This window comes from Notolepis coatsorum (genome assembly GCF_963971535.1).
Source record: "Notolepis coatsorum genome assembly, chromosome: 13".
NCBI lineage: Eukaryota > Metazoa > Chordata > Actinopteri > Aulopiformes > Paralepididae > Notolepis > Notolepis coatsorum.
The window spans coordinates 87,183,179-87,208,178 of record NC_140177.1 but is presented as its reverse complement, the minus strand read 5'-3'; the positions used below and the strand labels follow the sequence as shown (position 1 = coordinate 87,208,178).

Below are 25,000 nucleotides of genomic sequence, written 5' to 3'. Positions count from 1 at the left end.
ATTTGGACTCGAATATGAAAATGCCAGAGGTGTCGCTGCTCTCTGAGGTTACGTGCACCTCTCCCAACATATAGCTGTGGGTGGCAGAGTCGTAGGGTGACACAGCACCGCCAGCACTGTGATTGGCCTGCTTGCTCGTGTGGAGGAGAGATGAACAAAAAATCCACTTATTATTCACAAGCCTACTCCACACCGGTCTCCCTCAATAGGGATCACCACTGATGCCACGATCACCATGCCTCCTTTGTGGGGAGATGCTTGTAGTGAGTGGGGGGTGATGTCAGCGTTTGTTCACAATCTACAACTTTAGTATGAATCCAATGGACGTAAAACGGGCTGAAGACTATCAAGTCCCAGATATAGTCATTACCTCATAGCGTAACGTGACTAAGCGTAACATTACATGTCTAGGTAGGGAAATGGGGAATGACTAACAGCGGTTGGGATGGGCGGGTCACAGGTCGACAGATTGTTATGTGAACTGGAGCAACGTTTGATCCACATCCCATGACTTACATTGGATGAGGCAGAGGGGCGCAGGTGGGAAGGCCGTCGGTGCCGAAGGCGCTGGAGTCACACCGGCACCAGTCATCGATGACGTCACCTTTAGCAGAACACCATAGCATGCTCATCATGGCCTCCTGCAGGGCCTGTGGGGGGGGGGGGGGGGGGGGGGGGTGGACATGATGGGGGAGAGGGAGGGATGGGATTGAGGGCAGTACATTTGTTACGTAAGAAACTAGGAGCAGCCGTTACGGCCATAATAATTGAAAAATAGTCATATTTTTACTGTTACATTATTGATGTTGCCACATCGTCTAATTCCCATCCCTGTTGCAAGCACTATTGCAAACCACTAATACCTGACAGCATGTATCATGTTCAATATAGAACAGTCTGCAATACCTGACAGCATGTATCATGTTCAATATAGAACAGTCTGCAATACCTGACAGCATGTATCATGTTCAATATAGAACAGTCTGCAATACCTGACAGCATGTATCATGTTCAATATAGAACAGTCTGCAATACCTGACAGCATGTATCATGTTCAATATAGAACAGTCTGCAATACCTGACAATATATATCATGTTCTATATAGAACAGTCTGTATAGAATAGAATAGAATAGAATGATCTTTATTGTCATTGTTACAGTGTTACAACGAAATTTAAAATGCCGTCACACAGTCCTAGATCATAAAAACAGTCCTAAACACAGTATTAAATATAAAAACAAGAGTAAGGCATAAATAGACATAACATAAACATAAACAGGGGGGTGTAAAAGATAATTGCACTATCCCTTAGTGTTGTGTGCGTGTGCGTGGGGGTGGGGGGTGGGGGGGTGCAGGGGAGATTGTTGTTTTAAATTTTAGCTGAGTTTAGTGCACATATGGCCCTGGGATAAAAACTAAACTTCAGTCTGTTAGTCTGGGTGGGCATGACGCTGAAACGCCTGCCCAAGCGCAGCCGTATGAGGTGCTTGTTGCCCGGGTGGTGTGGGTCTTTCAGTATTTTGACTGCCTTCTTAAGACAGCAGGAGTTGTATAGTCCCTCCAGTGAGGGGAGGGGGCAGCCGATGATTTTCTGGGCCGAGTTGACGACCCTCTGGAGCGCCCTCCTCTCTGCGGCTGTGCAGCTGAGGAACCACACGTTGAGGCAGTAGGTGAGGATGCTTTCCACGGAGCAGCGGTAAAAGGACACAAGCAGGTCTTGTCTGAGGTGGTAATTCCTCAGTATTCTCAGGAAGTAGAGTCTCTGCTGTGCCTTTTTCACAATCGCCTTGGTGTTGGTTCTCCAGGTCAGGTCATCCTCCAGGTGGACACCCAGGAACTTGATGACCAAGACTCTCTTCACGCATCCCCCGTCGATGTACAGGGGCTGTATGTCGGTCTTATTCCTCCTGTAGTCCACGATCATCTCCTGGGTTTTTAGCTTATTCAGCTGCAGGTTGTTGATTTTGCACAGGGCTGACAGCTGCTCTACCTCATCGCGGTACGCGGTCTCGTCGCCTTTTGAGATGCAGCCCACCACGGTGGTGTCGTCAGCGAACTTGATGATGGTGTTGCTGGGGTGGACTGCGGTGAAGTCGTGGGTGTAAATAGAGTAAAAAAGGGGACTCAGCACGCAGCCCTGGGGGGATCCGGTGCCGAGGCTGATGGCTGTGGCGGTGTGGGGGCCTATCCTGACCCTCTGGGGGCGGTCAGACCGGAAGTCCTTGGACCACCGGCAGAGGGGATGGTTTAGTCCAAGATCCATGAGTTTGGGCACTAGTCTGTCAGGCAGGATGGTATTGAATGCAGAGCTAAAGTCCACGAAGAACAGCCGTGCGTAGCCCCCCCTCTCTCCAGATGGGACAGGGTAGAGTGGAGAGTTGTGGCGATGGCATCCTCCGTGGACCTGTTGGCTCTGTATGCAAACTGGTGGGGGTCTAGTCCGGGTAGGAGGCTAGAGATGATGTGGGGCTTGAGTGTCTTTTCAAAGACCTTCATGGGTAGGGAGGTGAGTGCGACTGGACGGTAGTCGTGTAATACCTGACAATATTATCATGTTCTATATAGAACAGTCTGTAATACCTGACAATATATATCATGTTCTATATAGAACAGTCTGTAATACCTGACAATATATATCATGTTCTATATAGAACAGTCTGTAATTCCTGACAACGTGTATCATGTTCTATATAGAACAGTCTGTAATACCTGACAATATATATCATGTTCTATATAGACAGTCTGTAATACCTGACAATATATATCATGTTCTATATAGAACAGTCTGTAATTCCTGACAACGTGTATCATGTTCTATATACTGTAGAACAGTCTGTAATACCTGACAATATATATCATGTTCTATATAGAACAGTCTGTAATACCTGACAATATATATCATGTTCTATATAGAACAGTCTGTAATACCTGACAATATATATCATGTTCTATATAGAACAGTCTGTAATACCTGACAATATATATCATGTTCTATATAGAACAGTCTGTAATACCTGACAATATATATCATGTTCTATATAGAACAGTCTGTAATACCTGACAATATATATCATGTTCTATATAGAACAGTCTGTAATACCTGACAACATATATCATGTTCTATAGAACAGTCTGTAATACCTGACAACAGTCGTTTTTATAATCCTGCATCGTTCTCGTCATGCCGTCTAGAATTCTGTTCATCTCATTCTGAAACTCTCTTTAGGGCTTGTGTCCACAGATGACGTTTTTTCAAGGCGGACCGATTTGAAAATCAAAAATATGCATGCTCAGAGCGTTTCCAGAACTCCGGACCTCAATCTGCTTTAGTCTCGCGGCTCCGCCACATGCTCGATTTTGATTGGTCGGTCGAAAAAAGTGACCTTGATGAGCGGCGCTCCTCTCCAAAAATTAGAACGCTGGGAAAAAGAGCGCGCCTGTCGCGTCTTTAGCATAGAAATGAATGACAGAAAAATTATAATAATAAATAAAAAAGAAATAAAAAGAAAGGAGCTGGCAACTCATAAAAAGCTGGCTGTCGACACAGCCCCTTAATGCGGATTGCCAGCCCACTAAATTACCCAACCACTACACACACACACACACACACACACACACACACACACACACACACACACACACACACACACACACACACACACACACACACACACACACACACACACACACACACACACACACACACACACACACACACACACACACACACACACACACACACACACACACACACACACACACACACACCTGATAGGTCTCGTTATTAGAGACCAGTTCATAGAGGGGCGCGGCCTTGGTGATCTGCAGCAGGACGGGCTCAGACTGCTGCCGCCCCGCCCCCACCCCTGGGCTCATGTGACACAGGTGACAGGACCGCGGGCACTGGCCCTGGCTGGAGCAGTCCATACGAACGCCCGCCGCCATGCGCTTGGCTCCCGTGTCCAGCAGGCTGGCGATGTAGGCGGGGTAGGTCAGGGTCCTGGGCTCCTTGTCCCGCTCCTCCGACTCCTCTGATGGGGAGTTACCTGTGAAGAGACAGAGAGGAGCCAGGGAGGACAGAGGGAGAACCAGCGAGATAGAGAGAGGAAGAAGGGGGAGGGAGAGAGACAGAGAGAGGGGTGGGTTAATGGATCTATAGATATTGTTTCCCATCCCTGTATTTTACTGTATACGGGGATTTTTGTTACCAGACTAGATAGATATATAGATATATACAGACAGACAGACAGACAGACAGACAGACAGACAGACAGACAGACAGACAGACAGACAGACAGACAGACAGACAGACAGACAGACAGACAGACAGACAGACAGACAGACAGACAGACAGACAGACAGACAGACAGACAGACAGACAGACAGACAGACAGACAGACAGACAGATTGGTTGGTTCACTTTCACTTTAGGTTCCTCTCAAAATATTACATTCCCAAACAGCTCCATTTCACAGGATATCTATATATATATAATTGGATGAATTCTTTATTGATTGACAGTGCTGGTCACAGATACAACCCAAAGGACACATGTAGAGAGAGAGAGAGAGAGAGAGAGAGAGAGAGAGAGAGAGAGAGAGAGAGAGAGAGAGAGAGAGAGAGAGAGAGAGAGAGAGAGAGAGAGAGAAAGAGAGAGAGAGAGAGACACAAGTACACTCATCACCATCCCCCAAACCCGTCAGCACTGTCTAAATAAAACAGCGGCAGCTTTCGGCAGAGTTGCAATATTTCTTCAACTTGAGTCCATTAATTAGCAATCAAGGCGGCACACTACTAAGCATAACTTAAATTCTTTTGGGATATTCCCTTTTGCGGAGAGGGTGAATCATGCTAATGGGGAGTTCATTTTAGAATGATGAAACACTGTAAGATGTAAAGTGTGCTGTAAGCTGTGAGATGTAAGCTGGTGAAACCGATGGACTGGCTCAGTGGAAGTCTGCTCTCCCCACCTCCTAGTTGGTTCATTTTAATGAGACAGCTAGGAGGCTGAAAGGGGTACAGCGTGTAGTGGAGATACAGGAGACACAATTCTGTTGGGATCAGTTCCCAAGTCAGAAGGGGCGTGGTTCTAGAGGTGGTGGCTATAGGCAAGGGTTCAAGTGGGATTTGGCACGTGGGGGAACCCTACATTCAGTTTTAAGCGTTGCAACGGGGGGGGGGGGGTTTTACTCACAAATTGAATTGTACCTTGAGCTCCGGTGGACTTGTTGTCTTTATAGACAGGCTATGCTGTGCTGCTGTGGATAACATTGTGGAGTTATCACACATTAACCTTGATAATTTACTTTCTAGGGGTGGAACGGTTCACAAAAAAATCACAGTTTGGTTCATATCACGGTTTTGACAGTTTTTGGTTCAGTATGGTTCCATGGCTAATTCAACTAGTATTTGGTAAAAAAGTATAAAATTAAAGCTTTGCCTTCAATGCATTATCTGAACACATGAGGCACACTTACGTTAAAATGTGTTTGTTATTATTTTAAATTTGTGTTATTTATAGGTTACTCTCATGTTCTCATGAAGAATATTTATTTTCTGATTCCTGTGTAATCAAATAGTTGTGGGCAGTCTGGTAACTTTGGTCCATCCCTCTGCATTGGGCTGCAAATAATTTGCTATAAATAACAACATCAAGGATTTTTTTATGGATTTTGCCCTGTTGGTTGTTAATACTTTTAGGAGAAGGGGTTGCTTTTCCACGGTTGTGCTGGTAACAGACTGGGGCAATGCAAACTGGTAAATGTGCACAATGCTCACACTCAGTTGCGGTTGAATCCATCTCCATCATAGACAAAACTACATCTGTACAGCAGACTTAAAAAATGCTGGAGAATATTCTGTGATACAGCTCATCTTGTCCATTTACCAGTAGCCTAAAAGGCATTTCCCAGACACACTGACTGACACGGCTGCATTCACCACCTTTTGCCTGGACAACGGTTATAATTAAAATAAATGTTGCCAATCAAAGATGCCCGAACACAGTTGCTCAGTCAGTATGGGCTTACAATAAACTAAAGTTATTCAGTTACTCACAAACAGTACATACAACGTGTACGGTATATAGGCCTTAAATGCTGAATACGTGCTCATAAACAAGTAGCCTCAAATACATAAACATCACATGTAGCCAAAGTAAATGATTAATGATGTTAATGGTCAATGGTCAAGTCATGATTTAAAAAAAAATAATTGAGCAGGTCCAGTATGCCCTTTTACAGCAATTCCCGCTACATATAGTTACACACGTTCACACCTGGGAAGCCCACAGTCTGACCTACTATGGGTCAGTGAGTATGCCTTGCTCGAGGGCACGTCAGCGGTAGTTCAGAAAGGGGAGGTCACTTTTCGCTTTACTTCCCCCCTCACGGATTTCCCTGCCGGTCCGGGGGAATTGGACTTGTGACCTTACTGTCACACGCCTGCATCTCAGACCTTAAGGCTACCTCTGGCCCCGTGCCCATTGAATGAGCACACTGGCCAAGGGAGACTAGCATGAACAGTTGAAATGTCTGCTACACTTTAGAAATTGGGCCGTTTGGGCGGCTACGTGGTGCAGTGGGCAAGGCGCTCACCATGAATACTGGAGACTGGGCTCGAACAGGTAAGCCTCCCTGTTCGAGCCCAGCTCTCCACATTGCTTTCAGTTTAGCTGGTCGTCCGCACTAATACACATTGGCAGTATTAGGGGGAGGGAAACTGATGGGTGGGGATCAGGCGTTGTGGACAGCGACTCCTACAGGTCGGTTGGTGCGCCTGCGCAGTAGAATCAGGAAGCAACGGGGGCAGGGCCCCTCCAAAGCCCAGACCCCTGACGCTGAAAGATCGAGTCGCGCAGGTGGAAAGATGCGACTGCTGTTACCTCGAGTATCGGAGGGGACTCGTGCTATGTATGACTTAGTCCACATTGCAGCCGGCTTGTGGGAGGCAAGAAACAGCGGTCAAAGACAGGAGAGGGTTGAATTGGATGATATGAAAATTGGGATGGGAGGAAAATAGAACATGGGAGAAAAAGTGGATAAAAAAAAATGAAATTTGGCCGTTTAATTTGACTGCTTTTTGCATTGATGCAGCATAATTATGGACTCTCTTACAACGTGACCTACAACTGAGTTTGCTTGTCTCTTTTAGACCGTTTAGATTATTAATTAATAACGTCCTACTTCAACTTGTAATTGCTTTCTCTCATGTGATATTGCATAGTGAGCTGTATTTATTTTTGACTGTGTGTTGGTGATTGATTTATTGTGTGTTTTGTAATCTTATTGCCAAGTACACCATCGGATATGAAGGTCTCCCTATGGTAAGACTATATGGTATGAAGTGGAATTTCCAACTGAGGAGCAGTGGGTGTGCACTGTGGAAGTGATATTCGTAATGGAAAAATATAGATACAGACTGAGATTATAAGAGACACATTTTAATAAAAAATGGGGAAAATGGACTATATAACACAAGAAGTGGACACCATTATCTCCACTGACTACAGGACACAAGGAGTGGACACCATCACCCCTGGACAATAAAGACATTTATATAAGGATAACTGTTTGATGATACACACATTTCAATACAAAATAAGTAATATTTTTTTTAATTACTCTCAAGAGTCCAGAGTTTAAATAAAGTATAAATAACCCAGAAAATGGACCCAGAAATAGCCTCAGTTTAATGGGATTTTGCCCCAGATGTATATACAAAGAGAATGTTTTATTAAAAAATGATGAGAGTTGTACTTTGTGCTCCAATTCCAAATGTTAAGATGTAGTTGATTTTAATGTAAATGACCTACTAGAGTAAAACCACCTTTGTGATTGGGATGGTTTGTATTTCAAGTTAACATCATAATTATTTTTATAGAGAGATATTTTCTGTTCATGTTATGGCAAACTCCCATTCAACTTCCGCATTTTATTACGTACAGAGAAAGAGAGATATACAGAGAGAGAGTGAGAGAGAGAGAGAGCGAGAGAGAGAGAGAGACAGAGAGAGAGAGAGAGAGAGAGACAGAGAGACAGAGAGACAGACAGAGACAAAGACAGAGACAGAAAGAGAGATATTTATTTATTTGTTTTTTTAAGTAAAAGGGGATTTCAGATTACAATTAGCTGAGTGCTCAGCTGTGTGCAGAGACAGGCAATTTAAAGGCTCAAGAGTCAATTAGGGAATAGTATCTTGCAAGGGCTGCTTTGATCAAATACAACCTGGGTTTATGAACCATTTGGGTGAGGGTAAAACAGACACACACACACAGACTATGCTGACAGAAAGACACAGAAACAGACAAACACACAGTAACACACTAATGCTTGCCGTGCACAATCAATGTGAGCACACAGATGCATAATAGTAGATACACACAAACCACAAACACACATGCAGGGGCTGGTTTAGGTGCAGGTATACGCACGCAGCCATGCACACGCGCGCCGCGTGCACGCACTCACTGTCTCCACTTTCACTATATAGTTGTAGTATCATGTATGCAGTAGTCCTCATAATGTAGTCCATAGTCCGTCTATTATGTAATTTAAATTAAACTGAATTCCAGAACTTTCAATTCAAATAACAAATCAAAAACACTTAAATGTGAGTTGTGACGTTTCCATGTGACATGCATTCTGTATTTTAAAAAGCAGTCTGCATAATGTACAGTAGCCTATAATCCATATCCCCGGGGATGAATCTGCATTGGGACACAACTGCATTGGTCCTTCACTGTGAACTAAGCCATCAATCACTATGAACTGACAGCCCTAAGCCATCAATCACTATGAAGTAACATCCCTAAACCATCAATCATTATGAACTGACAGCCCTAAGCCATCAATCACTATGAAGTAACATCCCTAAACCATCAATCACTATTAAGTAACATCCCTAAACCATCAATCATTATGAATTGACAGCCCTAAGCCATCAATCACTGTGAACTGACAGCCCTAAGCCATCAATCACACAGAATGAGAGGGAAGGGACATTAGAAGAAGAAGAAGAAGAAGAAGAAGAAGAAGAAGAAGAAGAAGAAGAAGAAGAAGAAGAAGAAGAAGAAGAAGAAGAAGAAGAAGAAGAAGAAGAAGAAGAAGAAGAAGAAGAAGAAGAAGAAGAAGAAGAAGAAGAAGAAGAAGAAGAAGAAGAAGAAGAAGAAGAAGAAGAAGAAGAAGAAGAAGAAGAAGAAGAAGAAGAAGGGTTATACCAGGATTGTGTCCTCTGCACTTAACCCACTCTACTCTACCTATTTATGAGCAGTGTGCAGCCACAGTCCGGTGCCCAGGGACCAACTCCAGCTCTAATGCCAGTGCCTTGGTCAAGGGCAACCGCAGGGGTGTGAATCTAGCATGCATGTCCTTTAAGGTGTGGGAGGAAACACACGCACCTGGAGGAAACCCACATGGACACTGAGAGAACATGCAAATACATACAGTGTTTTACACTATTACACAATATTACACTATTACACTATTGCACTGTCACACTTTTACACTATTACTAAAAATATATTTAATTGGTACATTGCACATGTTCTTCCTTGGGCTAGTGAGTTGAAATCCTGATTTTATGTGAATGATTTGGCATTCATTTTCCAGATCTGTGTTATTGTGTGATATTAGGAGATTAGGAGTAAAATTATTCTCATGTAGGCTATAAAGAAAAAATACGAACTTACTGTCTCATAAAGAATAGTTACAGTGCAGTATAATTTTAACAAAAGACAAAGATCTGTGCACAGATTGGGTCAGGAACATTATTACCATTAGCCCCGTGAGACCGGCAGGTTTAATGCCACCCCAGAAGAGGATAGACATTGTTTGGTGTGTGAGCTACTATAGATGAAATTGAGAATGAGGTTAATTTTTTATTTTACTGTCCTGTCTATGAGGATGTACGGGAAGTACTTTTTTAGTAATTTAATACTTTAATGTCCTCCATTTATGTATATTTTCTTGAGCGGAACGAATATGAATTTTTTTTTGTGCTTCAGGAAGGGAACCTTTTTTGTAGTAGATTGTATTTGCCAAGCTTGGGAGAGAAGGCCAAATACTTTGTAATCTGTATTATAGTAATGAAATTTTATGTAATAATGGAACACTGCAACAGTATTTTGGTGTCTTATAGACCCATGAGGGTTTGGCATGACACAGAAATAAAAGAATCAACCAATCATTACACAGTATCACTATCACAATATCACAGTATTACACACTATGTAATACACTACACTATTACGCTATCACACTATTACATTATTACTCAAATTACTCAAAAGAAGTAATGTATTCCTTGTTACTCATTACTCATTTCAAAAGTAATATTATTAATATAATATTACTTTCTACTCCTTGGGAGCACTAATTTGTTGCGTTACTCATTACATTACTTCCACTTTACCCCCCCCTAATTGCTTTCTATCTTGCCGTCAACATTCTGTACAACAGTGGCCACTTTGCCCGTGCACCTGTGTGTACAACCACGTCAGGAAAGCAACACCTCGAGGGGCCTCCAGGACACAGACGTGGGGCCACTGCAGTGCTGAGCGCAGCACCTCTGGTTGTGAAAGCTCATTCATTGAAAACCAGCAGCAGAGCCTTTGTCCCACAGCAGGTTGGTAACCAGGCTTACGACTATAGGATTGATAAAAGCACAGCTGGCTTCAATTGATGAAGGACAATAACGCGTTGTTGTTGTTGTTGTGCTGTTGTAGGATAGCAGGTGTTTCAATAGATTTGATTTGAAATAGATTTCGCAGTGGAAGATGATTTACACTGGAACTTGAATTCTACCATTAGGGTCGTGGATTAACAATTTCACTACCACACTACAGAAGGTTAACCTTTCACTACCAAACGACAGAAGGTTAACCTTTCACTACCACACTACATACGGTTAACCTTTCACTACCACACTACAGAAGGTTAACCTTTCACTACCACACTACAGACGGTTAACCTTTCACTACCACACTACATACGGTTAACCTTTCACTACCACACTACATACGGTTAACCTTTCACTACCACACTACATACGGTTAACCTTTCACTACCACACTACAGAAGGTTAACACTAGCACAGCCGACAAGGGGTCAAATGACCCCTAGGCATTTTCAATAAATGTATCCTCGTCACTCGGTCGAGCTCCAGCTCTGTCACTCAATAACTTTTCCTAAAAGTACCCGTTTTATCTGGCACGGTTTCTGAAATTTCTAAATGACTTCAGGAAAATGTAATTAGTGTTAGGTATTGTATGAGCAGCCTACTCCTCTCATTCAACTTTGTCCCCCGGACTGCGATTTTATTAACACCCCTCGTCTCACAGGAAGCGGCGGAGGCGGCATAGCTGCTGTTTTTAAAAAACATTTTAATTGTCTCGCTCTAAAATCGGATCCTGTTGCTGTGCACAGTCGGAGCTGTGCACAGTCAAAGTCGGACTCCTGAATCCACTACTGATTATCCTGGTCTACCGCCCCCCCGGCAACTCACTTAGTGACTTTATCTCTGAACTGTCCGTTCTCCTATCACAGACAATGCCCAGCTATGATAAAGTTTTACTGCTCTGCGATTTTAATGTTCACGTATGCTGCCCAAATAAACCCCATGTGAAGGAATTCCTGCACTTAATTAAGTCTCTTAATTTTTGCCTACATGTTAATTCCCCAACACACAAACTTGGCCACATTTTAGATTTAGTTTTAACAGCAGGTTTCTCCATCGACAACATGGAAATAGATGACCCAGTCCTCTCAGACCATTCACTGATCTCTTTTGATGCTCTGTGTTTTGTCCCCATTTCCAAAGCTATTGTCCCAGCGCGTTCCTCTCGCCACATTAACCCCTCCACTGCCATTAAGTTCCGTGATGCCTATATAGCTGCCCCTAACACCTGCAGTATTGAGGCCTCTCCTGCCCAGAACAGCACTGAGATCCTTATCTCAATGTTCAATTCCTCATGCTCCTCCATACTCGACTCTGTTGCCCCCCTTAAACTCAAAAGGCCCAGACCTAGATCTCAGCCCTGGCTTGATGAGAACACCAGAGCTTTAAGGAGACAGTGCAGACAGGCCGAGCGCAGGTGGAAACACAATAAACTGCAGATCCACTATGAGATCCTTAAACATCACCTCAAACAGTATCAAGAGGCAGTTAAGGTGGCGAGAGAAAGACACTTCTCAGAAATAATTGCCAAAAATTGTCACAATCCCAGAGTCCTTTTTCCTTTTAACTCTTTCACCTCCCCTCCTCCCGCCCCCTGCCCCGATGCCTCCCCCTCCAAATGTGAAGAATTCCTAAACTTCTTCATTAGGAAGGTGGAAACCATTAGATTAGCCATCTCATCGTCCTCCTCCACCCCCCCTCCTACCCAGCCCCCCTGCCCGGCCCCCCCCCCCTCCTGCCCAGCCCTCCTGCCCACTTCCCCCTCCCTCCCACCCCTCCTGCCCAGCTCTTTTGAACAACTTCCAACCCATCTCTCTAACTACTCTCAGAGAGCTGGTGGCAGGCATGCGGACTGTCACATCCCCCCTTGATGCCCTCCCTACCCATCTTCTAAAAGAGTCCATGGACATAGTAGGCCCCAGTATTTTGTCTATCATAAACATCTCTCTGGAATCTGGCTCTGTTCCCTCCTCCCTGAAGCACGCCATGGTTGAGCCCCTCCTAAAAAAACCTAACCTAGACCCTGCTCTTTTCAATAATTACAGACCCATATCCAAACTACCCTTCCTATCTAAGATTTTAGAAAAGGCTGTCCTGGCACAGCTCCTCCCCTTCCTACATCACAACAACCTCCTAGACAAATTCCAGTCAGGTTTCAGGGCAGGGCACAGCACTGAGACAGCGCTAGTCAAAATCTACAATGACCTGCTTCTCACCATCGACTCAGGTAGCTGTGCCATGCTCCTCCTCCTGGACCTCTCTGCCGCGTTCCACACGGTCGACCACTCCACCCTGGTCGATCGTCTCGAACACAGGCTAGGTATTGGGGGGTCTGCCCTAAACTGGTTCGCATCCTACTTGAGCGGCCGCTCCTTTTCGGTCAGTTTGGGTGGACACTCCTCCCCCACAGCTAGTCTACCGTATGGGGTCCCCCAAGGTTCCATCCTGGCCCCCATACTCTTCTCCATCTACATGCTCCCTCTGGCCGAAATCATCCAGAAACACAACATTTCATATCACTTTTATGCCGATGACTCCCAAATCTACCTTCCCCTCAACTCCTCTGACACAGCTAACCTAGACTCTCTTAAAAACTGTCTCAGGGACATAAAAAGCTGGATGGCCCTCAACTTCTTACAGCTAAATGAAAATAAAACGGAGATCATTTTGTTTGGCCCCCCCTCTTCCACCAAAACACTCTCCAACAGCCTAGGACAACTCTCCACCCACCTCAAACCCCACGTCAAGAGCCTGGGTGTAATCTTTGACCCAGAGCTCAAATTCGACCGGCAGGTAAATGCCGTAGTCAAATCATGCTTCTTTCAACTCCGCAACATCAGTAAAATAAAACCAATCCTTTCACCCGTCGACCTGGAAATGGTAGTCAATGCATTCATCACTTCACGCCTTGACTACTGCAATGCCCTCTACACCGGCATCAGTCAGGCAGCCATGTCCCGCCTCAAAATGGTCCAGCACTCTGCAGCTAGGTTCCTTACCGGCACCAGAAAGAGAGAGCACATCACACCAGTCCTAGCCTCCCTACACTGGCTCCCAGTCCCATTTAGAATAGACTTCAAAATCCTCCTCCTCACCTTTAAAGCACTATCGGGTGCAGCACCCCTATACATCACCGAGCTCATCACCCCCTACGCAGCACCCAGGTCACTAAGATCCTCCAACCAGGCTCGGCTGGTCCCCCCCCGCACCAGACTCAAAAAGAGAGGTGATTGCTCCTTCAAGGCCGTGGCCCCCAAGCTATGGAACCAGCTTCCCCTGGAGATCCGATCTGCCCCCTCGCTGGAGACATTTAAGGCCCGTCTAAAAACCCACTTCTATTCCCTGGCCTTCAATAAACCCTGATTTTCCCACACCCTAACTCACACACTCCCATGTAATTTTATCCTGCCCCCTCCCTCTTGTATCTCTTCTTATGCTCCTCTGTCCCCTGTGTGCTACTGTACTTTGTGTTCCCCTATTCGTGTGTTGTCCTACTGTCCTACTCTCTGAATGTACTGTATTGTTCTGCTGTGCCTTTTTGTATTTTTGTATTTGTGTATTTTATATTAGGACATTGATTTTAAGCTTTGATTGTACAGCACTTTGGTTGGCTCTTGTGCTTTTAAACGTGCTATATAAATAAATTACTTGACTTGACTTGTATGCGACCCCAATTGCACGACACAGACAGGTAGTCAGAGTTAGCCAAAACAAGGGCATAATTTATTCACAACAAAAAAAGCGGCACTGTCCCTTTAAGGGAAAACTCAAAATACACAGGTGAATCTTCTAGAGTCCATGAATGAAATGAAAGTTCTGAGTCTGGTCCTGTTCAGACTCACCAGAACACTTGCAGACGGGCAACACAGCAAACGGGGTCCATGAAAACGGAGTGAGAAACATAGGCATTCTCCCGTGGAAGCCTAGAGAGTGATAACGATGCCTCACACCACAAAACACTGCCGATGTGCAACTCAGCAAACGGGACCCACGGAAAAGGAGTAAGATCATAGGAATCCTCATAGGCGGCGCTTGGGCTTTAGATCACGGAAGGCTGTGAAGGGGACGCCCCCCCCCTCCCCCGTGCGCGCAGCGGGAAAAATTTGACTTTTTATTTTTGGTTGCACGCAAACTGTCCAGGTTCTGATTTCATATACACACACACACACTACTACTAGGCTATACTACAGCGAGCCCCACTCATTTATATATAGTGCAAATTAAGTGTTCAAATGAAGGCATCCAATAATATATTAACCATTGTCTTACCTTAATGCAGATAAATGCGACGTTTCGTCTTGGTGAGAAAGACCGTTTACAACTTGAATCACAAGTTGCAATGAAGTGAAAGTTTTTCGTAATTTAGATCTCATCATGCTTTGAAAACAATGTACATACAGTAGCTCTAAAAAGTTTCCACGATTTGATGAACTCTGACTCTCATCATGTCCTCTTAGAGCAAGCCCTTGTATGCCAAGATAAAACAACATACAGCCTCAGGTGATCCGTAGTTATGCCCAGGGGCAGCCCGGTGCAGCTTCTAAATTACTTTGTTTATGCCTTGGAAAAATACCGTATATATCCATTTTGCTTTTTGAAATTTGACTCAAAATAGCGTGCTGGTGTTCGCTACAAAGCGATCGGCGGGCTGAAATTCAGAACACAGATGTTTGCTTTAGTTTACTCTGCCTGCGGGATCAGGATGATCATGTGAATGATGTCACTGTGATTGCCTACATTATTTAACCTGAGCCTATGCGTGATTGGTTACTGCGTGTACCTGGAATGTTAAACGCTGCCACCGATTGACACCTTCGTCGTTGACACCTCGGCCAGCCGACTGCAGCACAAGACACACACAATAGCCAGCAGCCTGCGCATAGATTATATACATTTCAAGATTCCGAGCATAATATTCTAGGTAGGCATAGCCTCCCCTAGCCTTAATATATGCGCCGCCTATGGGAATCCTCTCGTGGAAACATTGAGAGCGATGACGATGTCTCACACCAGGAACGAGGCCCATGGAGAGAGAGTTGGGTGCAGTAGATGGCATGACGTCTCACCCCAGAGACGCGGCGGTAGATGGTAGCAACGGATGGCACGACGTCTCCCAGTGAGAACATAGGAAATCCTCCCGTGGGATTATAGAGAGCGAAGACGATGTCTCACCAGGAGCGCGGCGGTTGATGGTAACATACAGAATGGCACGACATCTGAAGTGGGAACATAGGGATCCTCCCGTGGAAGTCTAGAGAGCGAAGACGATGACCCACTCCAGGAAACGGCGATAGGTGGTAGTGTACAGAGACGACCTGGCAATGAGTGGAAGGCAGTCGGCTGTATTTGTAGTCTCCCGACGAGCTGAATGCAAACCACTCTCAGGTGCGAGAGGTAGAATGTTCAGCACGCCCCCTCATTGGGAAGCATGCAGTTCTTACCCAGCCCTCACAGTACCCCCCCCCCCCCCCTCCACGGGAGCCACCTGGCGACCAGCCAGGCCCGTAGGGGTGGGAACGCTGGGGAAAAAAATCAGAGAGGCTCCAGGGAAAACTGACCTTGCTAGCTGAAGGGGCAGTCCTAGCAGTGGGGAACAAGGGATAAGCCAACAGGGCGGCTCCAGGAAAACTGACCTTGCTAGCTGAAGGGGCAGTCCTAGGCTAGCAGTGGGGAACAAGGGATTAGCCGACAGGGCGGCTCCAGGAAAACTGACCTTGCTAGCTGAAGGGGCAGTCCTAGCAGTGGGGAACAGGGTAGCTACACAGGGCATTACTAGCAACAGGGCCTATGCTAGCTGCAACACATACATCAGCATAGAGGCTGCACTAGCTGCCAGAGCTAAGCTAGCAGACAGACTGGACTAGCATGAGAACACATGGGGTTAGCTGCAGAGGCTAAGCTAGCAGACGGCTGGACTAGCTGAGGAAGCCGGTTAGCTGCAGGGGCTCTCTAATACACTGTCTGTGCCAGCTGGGATCGTCGACAGGGCCAGGTCGTAACTGTTAGGGATTGTAATGCGACCCCAATTGCACGACACAGACAGGTAGTCAGAGTTAGCCAAAACAAGGGCATAATTTATTCACAACAAAAAAAGCGCCACTGTCCCTTTAAGGGAAAACTCAAAATACACAGGTGAATCTTCTAGAGTCCATGAATGAAATGAAAGTTCTGAGTCTGGTCCTGTTCAGACTCACCAGAACACTGCTGACGTGCAACTCAGCAAACGGGGGACCCACGGAAAAGGAGTGAGATCATAGGAATCCTCTCGTGGAAACATTGAGAGCGATGACGATGTCTCACACCAGGAACGAGGCCCACAGAGAGAGTTGGGTGCAGTAGATGGCACGACGTCTCACCCCAGAGACGCGGCGGTAGATGGTAGCAACGGATGGCACGACGTCTCCCAGTGAGAACATAGGAAATCCTCCCGTGGGATTATAGAGAGCGAAGACGATGTCTCACCAGGAGCGCGGCGGTTGATGGTAACATACAGAATGGCACGACATCTGAAGTAGGAACATAGGGATCCTCCCGTGGAAGTCTAGAGAGCGAAGACGATGACCCACTCCAGGAAACGGCGATAGGTGGTAGTGTACAGAGACGACCTGGCAATGAGTGGAAGGCAGTCGGCTGTATTTGTAGTCTCCCGACGAGCTGAATGCAAACCACTCTCAGGTGCATGAGGTAGAATGTTCGGCACGCCCCCTCGTTGGGAAGCATGCAGTTCTTACCCAGCCCTCACAATTAGAACGTTATTCCACATATGGGCCGTTGGAACAGACGAAAGTCATAGCACTTTGCGAGCGTTTAGCGCAGGGGTGGCCAACCCGTGGCTCGCGAGCCGCATGTGGCTCTTTGCCCCGTCAATGTGTGGCTCTTCCATCCAAAAATATATATATATATTATTATATTTTTTTCTTTTAATTTTTTTTTTTAATTTTTTTTTTTTATGTCACTCAAACCTACATTTCATTGTAGGTCGGCTGTCGGGTCATCTGACCCGTTCCTGGCGGGAATTTGTGGCATTTTCTCCATAGCTGTGCTAGTGTTAACCTTTCACTACCACACTACAGATGGTTAACCTTTCACTACCACACTACAGAAGGTTAACCTTTCTTTTTCTTTTACTTAATTTTTTCTTTTTCTTTTTTCTTTACAAACATACAGGTACAAAATACAAAATACACAGACAATATTTACAATACTATTAAACAGACAGAAACAATAAAGAAACAATTATAATATCAAAAAGAAAACTGAAATAAAAGACAGGGTGTGACATGGGTTCATTGGTCATTTCTATCTTTAAATTTTTTATTTACATTTCAATTTATTTTCTTGTTTCCTTTTCATCCTTCTGTGATGTCGTTCCTTTTCTTCCTATATTCCTCCCACTTTTCCCATTTTGACTCAAATTTCTCCTCTTGCAGCCTCAGCATATGCTTGATTCTCTCCATTTCCTATATCCCCTCTATTATCTCTGTCCATTGTTACTTCGTCTGTGCTTCTACCCTGTACCACAGCTTAGTCAGTGCTTTCTTGGCTGCTACTAATAGTATCTTAATCAAATATTTGTCTTCTCCCTGAATGTCTTTCTGTGACAAGTTCCCTAGGTATAGTACTAGACCTGTCTTAGGTTAACCTTTCACTACCACACTACAGAAGGTTAACCTTTCACTACCACACTACAGGTTAACTGTCTGTAGTGTGGTAGTGAAAGGGTTAACATTCTGTAGTGTGGTTGTGAAAGGGTTAATCCTCTGTCATGTGGCAGTGAAAAGGTTAGCCTTCTGTATTGTCACAGTGAAAGGGTTAACCATTTGGTAGTGTGGTAGTGAAAGGGTTAAACCTGCCTCCATGACATACATACAGTGGCAGATGATAGCAGTGCCGTTTCATCCCTTTAGAGTGTGAGAGAGTCCCCCCTTTGGACGTTGTAGTCATTTGTTACACTATTGACAACATTGACAGTGTTGTGAAGAAGGCACGACAACGCCTCTACTTCCTCAGGCGCCTAAGGAAGTTCCAAGTCAGTCAGAAGATCCTTAAGAACTTCTACTCATGTACAATAGAGAGCATCTTGACCGGCAACATCACCTCCTGGTTTGGGAATAGCACTGCACAAGACCGAAGCAGACTACAAAGAGTGACACGTTCAGCCGAACGCACAATTGGAGGGGGGCTCCCCACCCTCCAGAACATTTACAACAAGCGTTGCAAGGGCAAGGCTAAGAGAATCATTAAAGACTCCAGTCACCCGAACAACTGCCTCTTTGAACTGCTGCGGTCAGGCAAGCGATACCGGAGTCTCAAGGCGAGCACAGAAAGACTCAGAAGAAGCATCTATCCCCAGGCCATCAGGCTGCTAAACGAACAATGAACACTACACAACAACAACCACCAAACGCACATAGCACACACATCCACACGCACACACTCACTTTAAACAAACACACTGTAGCACCCACTCCACACACTTTATAGCACACACCCACTTTAAACAAACACACTGTAGCACCCACTCCCCACACTTTATATTTATTGATGAAGGATTGCACTACAACTCGTACACCTTACTGTAAATTGTACCTAAATTGTACCTCATCCCATTTCTGCTTTGCACTATATAGTACTGTACATTAGTACACTGCATAGTATTGTATATTATATGGTAACTCAGAACATTGTACATATGTCTATACCGAACACTGTGACCTCATTTTCTTCTTCTAAATTACATGCTATACTATGTTATTTGATACTATCTTGTCTAGCACAGTCTCTGGAGCGTAACAGTAAGAAGCATTTTGTATGAAAGTATTCTGTACTTCTGTATGACAACTATTAAAGAAACTTGAAACTTAAAGAAACTTGAAAAAACTACTCGTTACTAGGAAAAAGTAATGCTATTACTGCACCCAACACTGCACACGCGACTAGTGTTACGTGGGGACCCATGGTAATAGAAATCCCCCCTGACCTCTTGTGATTTCCAGATTCACATTGACACTGGATACTTATTACCAAGGTGTCCTGAGGTTGAACTTGACATACAATTCCCTTGTGCCTTCCTACATGATGATATCATGACGCTTAGAGCACAAAAGTGTGCATCAAGTTCAAGGTCATATAATTTTAAATTTTTTATATTTTTAAAACATTTTCTTCCCCACGATTACCACTGCTTCAGTCCCCACATTGTGAAAAATGTGTTCATCTTTTAATTGTATCGAAAATGTAATGAATGAATGCAGATTAAAAAACTGCGTTTTAACATGGGATTAAATGGCACGACAATTGCCACCAGGGTCTCCTGTGGAGTCCTATATGTATAACTTTTCTTTAGAGCGTTTCAAATCATAATCTTTTGACATATTGAAAATATATGTAAAATGACGATATGGACCCAATTTCATGACATAATCATCAACACAGCCACCGCTGTGCACACAAATACACACAAAAAACCTCAAAAAGCACGAAATAGGCGCGAGGGGGGCACAAGGGTAGAGTACTTCAACAATACTTTTTTCAACGATAAATCACACCTAGAACATTCCAGCAGGGGGGAAGTAATGAACTGGATGACAGTTACAGTATCTGCACCTACTTTGGATGGACATATCAAATCAAATCAAATCAAATTTATTTATAGGGCCCGACAACACACGTTAATGTCCCCATGGGCCATACAGGTCTTCTTTAAACAGGTCAAGAAGACAACATAACAATAAGTCAAGAACAGAACAAGAACACCATAGGGTCCAAACATTTTTTAGATGAATGCAAATAAATGTAAGAATGCAAGCACTCCCAGACATACCCCACGCGAAGGTAAGGAAAAACTCACTAAAACCTAACAATAGGGAAAAAAGCTCCTGTATAGGTCTATTGATCTCCATGCTGAGGTGAAGCAAATCAATTTGGCATTTGCAACGAAGATGCATTTAAGCATGGGGCCGTGATTAGTCTAGACCAGGGGTCGGCAATTAAGTTTGGCCTCGGGCCAATTTTTTTCCAAGCCATTATATGGCAGGGCCAGAACCAATAATAATGGCTAATTTAATAAATGAATAGTGAAAAATGTTAACTCTGTGACAGACCACCTTATAACTAAGACATATGTGGCAGAGGTCAAAAAAGGAATCAAAATAAAGGAGCTGCATAGGTGGCATAATAAACTGTAATACATTTTTTTCTACTTTCCATTATTATAATAAATGTTTGAACTGAACATTATATCTTTGTCTTTTTGCCATTTTATTATAAAACCAGACTCTCTCTATCGGTCTATTCTACATTACGCGCAACCAGTGTGTCTCTCTGATGGCCCGTTCTGTGGAGCGGACTGGACTATTGAGAAATTATAGGAATTTTCCATTGGTTCTCCCAGTCCACGTGACCATTTATACTAGCATTTCCATTGGCTATAGTGACAGACATAGATATATGATAAATAGATACAGTAGATACAGCGGATTTGATGCAGTCCAGAGAAAACAACCAATCTAGATATTTCAAGATTCTATGCTTTACTACCCATCATCTACACTCATTGCACACACATCCACATCAGCGTTTCCGTTAGCCGGTAATTACCGGTATTTTACCGGCAAAATCTGTTTAAGTCCGACATATTTTATCTCTCCGGTCTTAATGTCCGGTGAAAATAATTCCCTGAGTCTAAGCACAATTTGATTATTTGAATTGTATTAAAATAGGCTAAAATTAAATAGCCTATGCGATGAACGAAACGATCATTACATTTGTTTCCTCGTTGCTTCTAATAATGACAACGACGTTGTCGGCGAGAGCTTAGTGCTGGGTGTGCGGACTTTTCTGAAGCTGTAGAGCCGCAGTACCAGCAGTACAATGCAATATTCCAGCAGTACTCCAATTCAGCCATTTTCAGCCAATGTTGGGTGGGGGGCGCTGTTGTGCGGTTCCCAGAAAAGAGCCAATAACAGCTGAACAGCTTCTCTGCAGCGCCATACTCTTTGCAAATAAGTCGTTGCGAGGTGGAGAGAGTCGTCACGCAAACCCACGATAATGTTGCCGTCTCTCTGCTTTCTCAGTTCTTCGCTTGATATAATTAATACAAATGTCCAATATAACGGAATTCGTTAGCTCATAAAAATGTGATTATAACAGACTGCTGTTTAGTGTCGGACCGACTGCGTATCGGTCTATTTTATTTCAAGTCAGCAGCAGCACGGAGTATCGAGGGACTTATTTTATTTGGAATATATTAATGACTGTATACGTGAAGTTGAACATTATGATATGTGTGACGTGTCTGATACAACGAGGTGAAGCGATGTCGACTCGAGATTCATTTGGGGGTGCGTGTGACAGAGCTGCTGCAGCGGGAGCTTGATGCTGGTAGCGTATCGCACTAACTTGAGAGGCGAGAGATAGTAATTTGATTCTGCAAATCAATTTCTCATTCTTCGCTTGATGTAATTAATACACATGTCCAATTATAACGGAATTCGTTAGCTCATAAAAATGTGATTATAATAGACTGCTGTTTAAAACTCTGACCGGAATATCTCGAATATGTCCGGTGATAGAAATCTTGCAGGACACTCAGACCGGCACGAATATGTTCTAACGGAAACGCTGATCCACATGCACACACACTCACCTTAACACTCACTTTAGACACTTTAACACTACATTATATGAATTATATGTATGTATATATTATATATCTATATTATTAAAGAGATTTTCACTACATTCATACCTCATTTGCACCTTACCTCAAAGTTTTGTACCTCATTTTCTGCATTGTACCTCACTGTTTACAAATGTTTACTCAGTGACTGTACATACAGTAGACTGTACATAGGTTGTACGTTAGACTGTATATTGTACTGTATATTGTAAATACTGTATGTATATTGTATATTCCTCTGTACTTACTTTCTTACTTACTTTTTTTACTGTATGAAGCACACTCTCAGGGGCTCATACAGAACCAAGCATTTCACCGTAAAGTATGTGTATTTTATTGTGATCATTAATAAACAAACTTGAAACTTGAACTTGACCGATTTGAAAGATATTTGAGAATTCAGGTGCTGTCAGCCTATGTCTCCACACTTTGCATTAGTCTCCACACTTTGCATTACGTAGATACCACAGATATCCGATTTATTTAGGAAAAATCTAATCAAACAAAGCTGGAACCAAAGCGTTCACAAAACTGTGTGCCCTTCACGTTCCACCCCCTCCTAGGTAAGTGACATCATTCCTTTATACTGTACCTCAGCTGCACAGTGACCGGTATGCCTAGATGGTGCTGTTCAAGTAAGTCAGATGAATTATAGCCTACAATACATAAGTGAGGTGAATCCATTTTCTTTAGAATAGGCAGTGTTGGGAAAGTTCACTTTCTACATGAACTAGTTCAGTTCACAGTTCACAAATAAAAAAATTAACTAGTTCAGTTCATAATAAAACATGTTGAACTAAAGTTCATGGTTTAAACAATGAACTAGTTTATAGTTTATAGTTATTTTTTTCAATACGTTGCTGCAAGCTATTATTTGTAAAAGGTATTGCCACAACCCATATAGAACCACAGACAGCAATCAGAATACTCACCAAAAAGAAACATCCAGATCTATGGATATGTTTCTTCCTAAACCAAAAAATTATAGCCAGACGGACAAGGTCACTGCAGCAGAGATAACAAGCGTCTATCACACTGTACAACACTCCCATTCATACAGGTCAGCCAACTGTGGTACTAGCAAGCTAGCTCCTGTAATTTGGCCAGACTCAGATATTGCAAAAAAAATATCGTGTGGTCGTACAAAAGCTACATCCATAGTTATCCATAGTTATTCTAATAGAGAAACACAATTTATTTGTATTATTATTTTTGTTCCCTAGTGTTCCCTAGTTCTGTGTTAACAGGGAATATCGAACACAAGACATTCCTGTCAAATGATAAAGTTTGAATATTTAAAACAGATGTTAGGTGGTAACAAGCCGGCTGCCAGTGCCAAGATGAATGTGGAGAGATATAATTCTGTATTTAATTTGTATTTATTTTGATTTAACCTTTATCTATTCGGTGAAGACCAGTTAATCTAATAAAAAATCTGTCCCACTTTGTCCCACTCTGACACCGTTATTTCGGGGGTCGCGGCCTGTAAACTTTGGGAACCCCTGATCTAGACCACTGGTTTTAACACCTGAATGAATGAATGAATGAATGAAAACTTTATTTAACAGATTGCAGAATGGGTACAATACAGTACGGCTCAATACACACAATTGTTAAGGGGATGCAGACCTGAGAAAGACGTTTGTCTTGTTTCCATCAGGGTCCCCCCCTTTGGCTGTTTGAGCACGACCTACCCGATTATCACATCCACCTGGACCTTTAAGTATGAACAATGAAGCATGTTTATTATCTATAGACATGCTCTACAGGCCTATGTGGAGTCATGTTTATTATCTAGATACATGCCATACAGGCCTATGTGGAGTGAGGGATAGTTACTCTTTGCTTCCATTGTGAACAAATTATGGCTGTGTTTGGTACTGTTTACCAAGGTGGTTTTGATGTGGAGGGAAGTTATGAATATTACATATTGAGGGGATATGGGGAAGCATCAATACATGTATGCATTATTCCTCCTCCCCACTGAAGCATAACACATAAATAACACAGACAAATAATTGTTACCATAACGTCTGTCTGCCATTGTATCTCTCTCTCTCTCTCTCTCTCTCTCTCTCTCTCTCTCTCTCTCTCTCTCTCTCTCTCTCTCTCTCTCTCTCTCTCTCTCTCTCTCTCTCTCTCTCTCTCTCTCTCTCTCTCTATCTCGCTCTGTCTCCCTGTATCTTTGTATCTTTTTCTCTGTGCCTTTCTCTCAATCTCTTCCCGGGATATTATTTTACCCCAAAAAAACACCCTACTTTGGGGGAAGCACTTTTCAGAAGTCCAGGGCCCTCATTTATCAATGCTGCGTATGCACAGATACAGGGCCGCCTGGGAGAAATGCGAGGCCCTGTGCGAGATTTAAACGCAAGGCCCCCCCCCCCCCCTATACAGTTATACAGTCAACATATTCTTAAATAATAGCGCTGCCCGAGGCTAGGCATGATACAGTCAACATATAGCAAGAGAGAGAGCGAGAGAGAGCTCCCGTTCTACAGTCAATATACAGTGTTATCGCTGCACAGACCCGGCAATGCCCCTGACCCTCCACCAGAGCAAGGCCAGAGAGAGAGAGAGAGAGAGAGACACATTGGAAAGAAACAACCCAAAACCAGAGCAAATTGAAATGCTATTTGGCCCTAAA

The 25,000-nt window shown here is 43.8% G+C and overlaps 1 protein-coding gene across 1 annotated transcript in view; it reads right to left on the bottom strand.

Annotated features, from left to right (window-relative positions):
• astn1 (astrotactin 1) overlaps positions 1-25,000 on the bottom strand; it is a gene marked incomplete at both ends in the record, with an annotated part of 1,409,859 nt that overhangs the window by 212,706 nt on the left and 1,172,153 nt on the right. Inside the window, 2 exons of the mRNA XM_084327731.1 lie at positions 517-650; positions 3,771-4,048. Of these exons, the coding sequence (XP_084183857.1) occupies positions 517-650; positions 3,771-4,048 (412 nt within the window). The remainder of the gene's footprint in view (positions 1-516; positions 651-3,770; positions 4,049-25,000) is intronic.